General features: G+C 39.7%; 2 protein-coding genes across 2 annotated transcripts in view; both read right to left on the minus strand.

Annotated features, from left to right (window-relative positions):
• LOC105566474 (pumilio homolog 2) overlaps positions 1-10,500 on the minus strand; it is a 124,046-nt gene that overhangs the window by 105,587 nt on the left and 7,959 nt on the right. The gene's annotated exons all lie outside the window — the stretch shown is intronic.
• Positions 526-2,483, minus strand: LOC105566609. Its single transcript, XM_012020753.1, has 2 exons — positions 2,358-2,483; positions 526-2,103 (listed from the first exon to the last, which is right to left on the minus strand). The coding sequence occupies exons 1-2, from the start codon at positions 2,481-2,483 to the stop codon at positions 1,468-1,470; spliced, it is 762 nt and encodes a 253-aa protein (XP_011876143.1). The 3' UTR covers positions 526-1,467.

Consider the following 10,500-nt stretch of genomic DNA (forward strand, 5'->3'; position numbering starts at 1 on the left):
AGGTGCAACGATGATGTAATTTATTAGATTGCAAGCAATCCAGCAGGAAAAAAAAGAGGGCTTTAAATGACCCGGTGCTATGATTGGTCAAATCTGGATCGAGTTTCATTGAATAAAATTTCGATGCGATGCTACGAAATTTCAGATTTGACCGATCATAGCACTGGGTCATTTTATAATCTGGATCATGTTGATCTTCTCGCGAAAGCAGCCCTAGAGACGATATTTCACAACCATCATTGGTTAGCTCGGGGCTGCTTTCGCAAGAAAATCAAAATGATCGAGATTAAAATGATCCTATGTGCTATGATCGGTCAAATCTGGAATGTCATTGAATAAAACTTCAGATTTGACCAATCATAGCACGAGGTTTTAATCCGGATCATTTTGATTTTCTTGCAAAAGCAGCCCTGGAGAAGCAGCGCCATATTACTCAAGAGCTCGTCCGTTGCGGCTGAACGTCTAGTCACGTGATTGTCCACGGAAGTCACGGAGGCGGGAAAAGACGAAGATTGAACACGGAGATCCTTTCACAGTCTTTTTATTACAAATAAATATTGACAACTGCGAGCTTATCAAAAGGAACATATATAAACACAAGATCAATTTATTAAACATAAAAGAAAATATGTCTAGTGGAGAATAGCAATACAATGTGGGGAAATAACATTAGAAATACACACATATTATTAACCGTCTCGCCGGACTGGAAGTAAATACGTTGTACACACTGACACGCACACGCACACGCACACGCACACGCACGCACGCACACACATACAAATGGTCGTTAAATAAAACGCTTATAATGCCGTAATATTTAGTTGTACAAAACGCGAAAGGCCAGAATTTATCCGGAATTATGTACAAAAAGTTTCCCCGTTTTATTAAAGTTCGAAGCTGCAAGGTTTTCTTGTTAAAAGTTGTAAGTAACCGTTACTAATAAGAATAAATGTGTTGCAAATAAAACTATTGGACTAGAGAAACGGAAACAATGTATATATGTTATAAGTATTGTTTGTTATCCCTTAGAAAAATATGTAACTTATTCAACTCCTACAAGAGCAGCAGCAGGAAGATGTTCATCTCGATAGGCCTGTGTTTTTCATCCAAGATACTCGAAATTTTGCTCGCTAACAATCTTATATTAATCACAATTAATATTATTATTCTTATATATATATTATTTGTGTAATAAATTTTATTTCGTGTAAACTTTAGCAGTGCTGCCCACGTAGGAATCGAAACATTCACACAAATCCTATCAAATTTCGCCTATAATCTTATATTTCTTATGGCACTACACGTTATCGATACATAGCTGAAAATCTAATGTTTAAACGACCTTGATAAGACATCTTTAAAAAAATATATTTTGCTCGAAACGTATTTTCCGGTAACATTTTCATATTACGCTTATTACAAGCCCATATACGTTCTATCCCTCAACAAGTTCTGTAGTTTTTTTTAAAAGCACAGGTAATTCCCCGCCCTTTCCACTTCTGTTGATGTGTCAGGCTCATCTTTGATCAAGTCAACACTAGTATCGACCTCGTTTGTTTTGTTTTCGTCCGGCGAGAGTACCGAGGCACTATCAACCTTCGTGCCATTCTCGTCTATTTCTGGTGCCGCATTTATTTCTTTCTCATCATTCTCTTCATTCTCAGCGATTACATCGTTCGACGCATCTTTCTCCTCAACAGGCGCAGCAGCCACTTGACCCTTCAACTGTTCCTCCTTCTTCGCCTCGACCTTTCCGTTCATCGCCGCATTCACTCTCCCCGCATTTCGCTTTTTTTGTTTAGGCTCCACCTCCTGTGCCTCTCCATTCTGTCTGATGTCGACTTCAGATGTTGCCGCCTCTTCTGCCTCGTCGATCTTTTCTGCAACAGCATTTTTCCCCCTGGGAGCAGCCTTTCTTGCACTTCCCTTCTTTGCAGTCTTGGCTTTTGAATTGGCTTCTTGTACAGCTGCACCTTGCTCCTTACTTCGTTTTTTGATCTTTGCCTCCTCCAGCGGTGGTTCGGGAACCTCTTTCGCAGGAGTTTTCTTAGGTCTCCTCTTTCCTATTTCCTGATAAGTCTGAGTATAAATCAAAGCATACTATTCGGGATGAAGATACTCATCAACATGATCTAAAAGATTTTTACTTTATATTTATTGAGTTGCCGAAATTTCCAAAAACCAAAGAGGATCAGGTTTCAAGTACAGTTGAAAAATGGATGTACTTCTTAAAATATGCAGATAAGACTAGTGAAGAAAAGCTGGAAGAAGTAATAGGTAGTGATATAATAATTAAAAAGGCCTATGAAGAGCTAAATAGATTCAACTGGTCAGAAGAAGAATTTATAGCTTACGAACAAGAAATAAAGCGTATTCGTGATGAACAGGCTGTCCTCGATCAAAAACTTGATGATGCTACTGAAAAAGGTAGACAAGAAGGTATTCAAATCGGACAAGAACGTGGCATCCTCATCGGTCATGAAAAAGGCAGACAAGCAGAGAAAGTTGAGGTGGCAAAGAATTCACTTAAGGCCCGCATGTCTATAGACGTTATCGCTGAAATTACCGGCCTTTCCCATGATGAAATTCAGAAGTTAAGAAATTAGCATTATCTATTTATAGATATATAAATAGATCTAGAAATAGATAATGCTAATTTCTAACTTCTGAATTTCATCATGGGTCGGCCGGTAATTTCAGCGATAACATCTATAGACATGACAGCCTTAAGTGAATTCTTTGCCACCTCAACTTTCTCTGCTTGTCTGCCTTTTTCATGACCGATGAGGATGCCACGTTCTTGTTCGATTTGAATACCTTCTTGGCTACCTTTTTCAGTAGCATCATCAAGTTTTTGAGCGAGGACAGCCTTTTCATCACGAATACGCTTTATTTCTTGTTCGTAAGCTATAAATTCTTCTTCTGACCAGTTGAATCTATTTAGCTCTTCATAGGCCTTTTTAATTTTTACATCACTACCTATTACTTTTTCCAGCTTTTCTTCACTAGTCTTATCTGTATATTTAAAGAAGTACATCCATTTTTCACCTTAACTTGAAAGCTGATTATACTGAGACTTATGTGGAAATAGGATACAATCTTCGTAAACTTCGTAAGAGCCATACCAGGAGTACCTAAAAAACATTAATAATTATACACAATTGTGAAGAAATGTTCAAGTAGTTTTTTTATTTTTTTAAGTTTTGAATGCGTTAAATGGCTGTCAGATTAGAATAGCATCCTCTACTTTAGACGTCCTTTTGTATATCTTTTTATAAGCCCCTCATAAAGTGCCTGAAAACCACGGCAAATGAATTCATAGATTCAGTAGCTATAAAGAGCTTTAAAAACAATTTTTGATGCGAAAGTCTAATAAAAATACGAGCCAAGAGCTCAATTACCTAATATCGCGAGATTAGCCTCTCACACCTTTCATAATAAAGAGCTTGAAGTTTAACGTTAACATTTTCATAGTAAATTTATGCTAACCTGTGTAAGCGTCTAACGATTCCGGGCCTAGAGAGGCCATATCGCGAAATGTACAGAGAGGAGAGGTAAACGCGAAGGAAGGGAAATTCACGATTCGGAAGAGGGGAGAGCAGGATTTAGGAACCGTGTGCGAGCGGGTTTCGAGAGAAGAGAGTCGACTAGCGAGTGTGAATTACGCGTTTTCGGAGGTGAGCGTACCAAGGAAAGCGAGCGGTATTGGAAGCGAGCGTGCTTCGAAGTATAACTCCGGTGAGCGTGCCGGGAGTCATCAGAGGAGAAAAGTGTATACGGGGTACTAATCCACGATTGAATAATAAAGACACTGTATTCGTTGAAAATCCGCAAGCTATCCCGAGCAAGAATCCTTACAGCTGTATATTTTCTCAGAAGTGGGATTATCAGTTTGTTAAGTACGAGGCAATTATTGTTCAGGCTGCTAGAGGAGCTGGTGCAAGTAAGAATTTTTTTTTTCTTACTACGGAAAATTTCGGAGGAACGAGAAGACAAGGCATCGTCGAACATTCCAAGTTTCCGAAGGACGACCTATGTATACGTATCGTCTCGACAACATCTCAGGAATCCGATAAACTCACAAGTCGGAGCAAATACGACACGACCGACAAATATTTGGTTCGCGGATACGTGGCGAGTAGTATCAATAATTTTCGAAAATGAGTCGTGTTCAACTGGAACAATTTACGGTAGACGGTCTGCGGGAGCTTGCGCGTCAACAAAATGTAGAGATGTTGGGTACACGCGCCGCATTATTGGAACGCCTCGCGGAGCATTTCGAAAGAAATGGATGGGATCAGGTAATCGTAACGGAGAATCGAGCGTCTGGCGAACAGGTGACGAACGTTCAGGAACCGCAGGGATCGCGAACTAACCCGAATGAGGGATCCAACACAGGTCTGATACGAACCGGACAGGGAGACTCTGCAAACATTCAAGACATTGTGCAAGTGGTTTTACAAGCCCTTGAAGCAAGGCAGAATCAAGCTGATGGTGGAAATAGGAGTCCAAATGAAGCAAACGAGGCATCGCCTGTACTAAGGAACGGGTGGCACGGCGCTACGTTTCAAAACTGGAATCAGGTTAAATTCACGGCGAAATTAATTCCACAATTTACAGGCAAGGAAGACGAGAATGTGATCACATGGCTGGACAGAATAAGCAGTATCGGGCGATTGTACCAGGTCGCAGATGAGGTGCTAGTGCTGGCAGCGGTTAACCAGCTGAGTGGAAGAGTGCTTGACTGGCATAATCGGCAACCGGTCGAGTCGGTGGCGACATGGGAAAATTTTAAATTTCACCTGCGGTCTTACTTCGAGCGAAAGGAAACCGTAACCATGACGCTGGCGAGAGTGAACGGCCGAATTTGGAAACCGCAATCCGAAAAGTTTGTGGATTATGCCGAGGACAAGTTAAAGCTCATGCAGTTCTTAACGCTAACGGAAAAAGAAAAGGTGGAGCTGCTAGCAGACGGCGTAAAGGATCCATCACTCCGAAGATTTGCCTTGAATTCATGGGTTAAAACCGTCCCGGAGTTTATTGAGTATATGCGCTAAGTATCGGAAGACAGCATTGTACTACGGCGACAAGGCCCGGTAATGGGATCAACAACGAATCCGGCCGACCAAAGGACGGAAATAAAATGTACATACTGCAAGAAGACCGGTCACGTGGTGAAGGATTGTCGGAAGGCAAATGCAACCTGTTTCATCTGCGGGCAAGCGGGACACTTCAGCGCGGCGTGCCCAAAAAGGAACCCGGCAGCGAAACCAACCTTGAACCTGGTGACGCAAAATCAGGCGACGGAAGCGGACAAAGCAGCGGAGGGATCCAATCCAAGGGAGGACAGCGCGACCGAGAACAGCCATGCGATTGAGCGGGAAGTACCTTTCGTAAATGTATATAGTATTTGTAATGATAACAAAGGTTTTCGCGCGTTGGTGGATACAGGGAGCCCCGTGAGTCTGATTAGAAAATCAATTTTTGAAAAATATTTTGATAGATCTAAATTGTTACCAGACGGGAAAAATCAAACCTTAAAAGGAATTAATAATGCACCGATCCGTATGTGCGGGAAAGTATATGACCAAATATGTTTCGATCAGTCAGCGAATCGGTGGTTTGACGTAGTTTTGCTCGTGGTAGAAGACGGAACAATAGCGTTTGATATGCTATTAGGTAGAAATTTCTTTTTGACATCCAAGATTAACTGGTTTATCAAAACGGGGAATTTAATTTCGAATATCCACCACCCGAGGAAATGGCCCTGGATTTCATTTACGCGATAGAAGTGGAAAGCGAAGGCGAGCAATATGATAAAATCTCGGTGGACGGGGAGCTTGATTACAAGACTCGAAGACGCGTCAATAATCTGTTTCGCGAAATTGACGGATTACAAATAGAGCCAGTTAGAGATGACCACAAAATACGGGTTCATATAAAAGACGCGTCGTTTTTTCGGTACGCTCCAAGAAGAATGTCCATGATGGAGAAAAAAGAACTAAAAGAAATTACCGACGATTTATTGAAGCGAGGCATAATAAAACCGAGTATCTCGCCGTATTGCTCGCGTGTCGTTCTTGTTCCGAAAAACGACGGAACCAAGCGTATGTGCGTAGATTTAAGACCGCTAAACCGGAGAATTTTTCCCCAAAAATATCCGTTTCCACTCATTGAAGATCAACTAGATCAATTAAACGGCAAGCGATACTATACAAAATTCGATCTTCGTGACGGATACCATCAGATAGATATTCACCCAGACGATACCAAATTTTTCGCTTTTGCTACTCCTTACGGGCAATTTGAGTATGTAAGGATGCCTTTTGGATATTCGGAAGCGGGCGCGGAATTCCAGAAACGATTAATATATGTTTTTCGGGAACTATTACAAGAAAATAAAATTATATTATACATAGATGATATTTTAGTGGCAACAAAAACTATTGACGAAAACATAGTAATTTTGCGAGAAGTGCTAATAATACTTAAAAAATACGGGTTAAAATTAAATTTGGCAAAATGCTCATTTATAAAAAGAGAGATTGAATTTTTGAGCTACTTGGTGTCTGCTGACGGTATTACGATAAACAAAAGGCACACCAAAGCAATATCCGATTTCGAATACCCAAAAAATGTAAAACAGCTACAAGGATTTTTGGGACTTACCAATTATTTTCGAAGATTTATTAAAGATTACGCATCAAAGGCAAAGCCATTGCATGAATTAACGAAAAAAGATACTGCGTTCGTTTTTGGAAAAGATCAGGAGCAAGCGTTTAATTTGTTAAAATCAGAATTAACGTCCTACCCGGTATTGCGCATTTACAATCCATTGGCTGAAACGGAGTTACACACCGACGCGAGTAAGGGTTTCGAAGCTATACTGCTCCAAAAACAGGAGTCAGGCAGTATGGGCCCGATTGCCTATTTCAGTAAGGCGACTAATGATACAGAGAAAAGATATCATAGTTTCGAGTTAGAGACATTAGCGATCGCGAAAGCATTGGAACGTTTTCATGTCTATTTACACGGGATACCGTTTCGTATAATCACGGATTGCAATGCATTGGCGTTAGCAGTGAAGAAAATAAATATAAATCCACGTATTGCACGGTGGACCCTTGCGTTTCGAGATTATCGATTTGAGTTAATACACCGGGCGGCAGAGAAAATGAATCACGTAGATTTTTTAAGTCGTAACTTCGTAACAATTAACGCAATTACAGCGGAAGACGAAGTAATGTATAAACAATTAACCGACCCAAAGCTTCGAGAAATAGCCGACCGAGTCGAATTAAAAGGTGATAAACGATTCCTATTAATCGAAGGGTTATTATTTAAGAAGAATAAAGATAAAGAATTGTTCGTGGTACCGGAAAATATGGTAAATAATATAATCCGTTTGTATCACGACGAGATAGGGCATGTAGGTATAGAGAAAACGGTACACGGTATCATGGATCATTACTGGTTTCCAAATTTGAAAATTAAAGTTCGGCAATACATAGAGAATTGTGTAAAATGTCTTTCCTACTCCATTCCGGCGGGGAAAATGGAGGGAGAAATGCAAATAATCGAAAAGGGTAAAATGCCTTTTGAAACAATACACATCGATCATTATGGTCCATTAGAACGAACAAAAAATAGGTCGAAGTATATCCTGGTAATAGTAGACGGGTTTACAAAATTCGTATGGCTTTTCCCGACGAAATCGACCGGAACCGCTGAGGTAATAAAATGGTTATTGGTGGTGTTCGGATTACTCGGGGATCCCAAACGAATTATTAGCGATCGTGGAACGGCCTTTACATCACACGACTTTACAAATTTCGTAAAGAATAGAAACATTAAGCACGTGTTAACCGCGGTTGCGTCCCCATGGGCTAACGGTCAGGTGGAAAGGGTAAATAGATTTTTAAGATCGACACTGGCCAAAATCACGGAAAATCCATCGGACTGGGAAGAAAAACTAACGGTAGCACAACATGTAATAAATAATTCGTATCACAAAGCAATTAGTTCGACGCCCAGTAAAGCATTGTTCGGGTTCGCCCAACGCCGCGAAGAAGACGAAAATTTACGCGAGTTAATGGATGAGGTTCGAAAATTAGATAGTGATTATGAACAGCAAAGAACAAAAATACAAGATACGGCCCAGGAGGTGAACCGACGGCTCCAAGAATATAATAAAACGTATTACGACAAGAAACATAAAAAACCGGCATAAAGCAGGTGATTTAGTGCTAGTTCGAAAATTACAGCATAAACCGGGAGAAAATACGAAATTAATGCCAAAATACAAGGGGCCATACCAAGTTAAAGCGGTATTGAATAAAAACCGATACGTGATTACGGACGTGCCAGGATATAATTTGACAAACAAACCCTATAACACGATTTTATCTGCCGATAAAATAAAACCGTGGATTAGAGTTAAGGAACCGAACGGGAAAACAGAAGAAAATGAAACCAGTAACGATTCCGAGACTTCGTTAGAGGAGAATTAAGAAGTAAAAGTTTTATTATACATGCGTTCATTATAAAATATGTTTACCGCAGAAATTAAGAAACAGGAATTATATTATATATGCGTTTACTATAAATATGTTCACCGTAAAATAAGAGAAAATAAAATAAAGTAGGAAATAAGATAATTTAGAGAGAGAAAAAAAACGGCTTGTTCGAGGACGAACAAATGGTCAGGACGGCCGTCTGACGAAACTGTAAGCGTCTAACGATTCCGGGCCTAGAGAGGCCATATCGCGAAATGTACAGAGAGGAGAGGTAAACGCAAAGGAAGGGAAATTCACGATTCGGAAGAGGGGAGAGCAGAATTTAGGAACCGTGTGCGAGCGGGTTTCGAGAGAAGAGAGTCGACTAGCGAGTGTGAATTACGCGTTTTCGGAGGTGAGCGTACCAAGGAAAGCGAGCGGTATTGGAAGCGAGCGTGCTTCGAAGTATAACTCCGGTGAGCGTGCCAGGAGTCATCAGAGGAGAAAAGTGTATACGGGGTACTAATCCACGATTGAATAATAAAGACACTGTATTCGTTGAAAATCCGCAAGCTATCCAGAGCAAGAATCCTTACACCTGTGTAATAATGTGTAGTTTATTTCTGTGAGCGGCATGGCAAAGTATACTACTATCTCCATAAGATACGAAATAGCGCAGAATGTAGGAAAGGAAAGTCTTCCACTTTTCATTCCGAGTTGCGTATAATTTGTCACGCGTTTACGCAACGATAACGTTATTCTCCCTACGAATTTATATTTTGTACGCAAAACAAAAAATATAAGTCGACGATAAATAAAATATGAGACACGTAATGTCGGGAACGGCGGAGGATTTATTCATAGGTCAAGTAATTTACTATCCTCGCATTAGTCCCAGTCTACAATAGATGATTTAAGCCCTAAGCTTTAAGAAATTGGCCAATCACGGTCAAGTATGAGTAGAATGCGCGACTGTGATTAGTCAATTTCTTAAGGCTTAGGGCTTAAATCTCTATTGTAGACTGGGACTTACTGAACGAAAAGACATGTAAACGCATTTAGACCGGGAGCTAATATCGGCGGAATCTAATGTCATTGTATCATAATGATAATTATTTAAATTATAAGTAGATTTCATTAGAGCATCAGCTCGATCACTTTTGCAGTGCCGAGCAATGCAACAGCACAATATCTTCTAACCAGTCATCACTTTCAATGACAACAACCCCCCAAATGTATTATTTTTTAAAGATTTCGTAATTGCTCTAGCTATTGAAAAATGCTGCGATAGCTACACTTATGACAGCCATTAATTGGCTCAATTGACCCTTAACATATTTGTATCAATAATACGATATAACTGAACACGATGTCAAATAGATTAGCATGTTTATCTGATAAACTTGCAGAATAAGCAATTCGACTTCTTTCCAATTTTTAGTAAATATCTTGAGCAGTAACGCTGAATTAAATCTCGAATTAAAGCTGTATTAATTTTGTTGACACAGCAGTAGGGACAAATTACACTACAATAAAATAAATTTGAAATTATATAATTATAGATAGAGAAGACCTCTATTATGAAACAAATTCTTAATATGAGATAACAGTGGATAACAGGACCTCTGTGAACCTGGCACCCGACTTTTCCAAAAAAATTTTTAAATAGCGGAAATGATAGCCCTTCGTTTGTAGTTGATTGTAGTAAAAGAAATTTTGTTTGTAGTTTCATGGTTTAAAAGATATAAAAATTTAAAAAATAACCAGCACCCGACATTAAGATTTTTCAAATCCGCTTGCGGGATCCTCTTCAGAATCGTTTGTAGTTGATTGTAGTGAATTTCGTTTCGTTTGTAGTCGAACCGTTTAAAAGTTATGAACATTAAACAAATTGCAAAAAGCTAACTTTGTCAATTTTGCGGGATCGTCTTTAGAATCGTTTGTAGTTGATTGTAGTTCTTTTCGTTTCGTTTGTAGTCGAACCGTTCAAAAGTTACGAACA

Source organism: Vollenhovia emeryi, unplaced genomic scaffold (assembly GCF_000949405.1).
Source record: "Vollenhovia emeryi isolate VEMERY1.0 unplaced genomic scaffold, V.emery_V1.0 DF939144.1, whole genome shotgun sequence".
Classification (NCBI taxonomy): Eukaryota; Metazoa; Arthropoda; class Insecta; order Hymenoptera; family Formicidae; genus Vollenhovia; species Vollenhovia emeryi.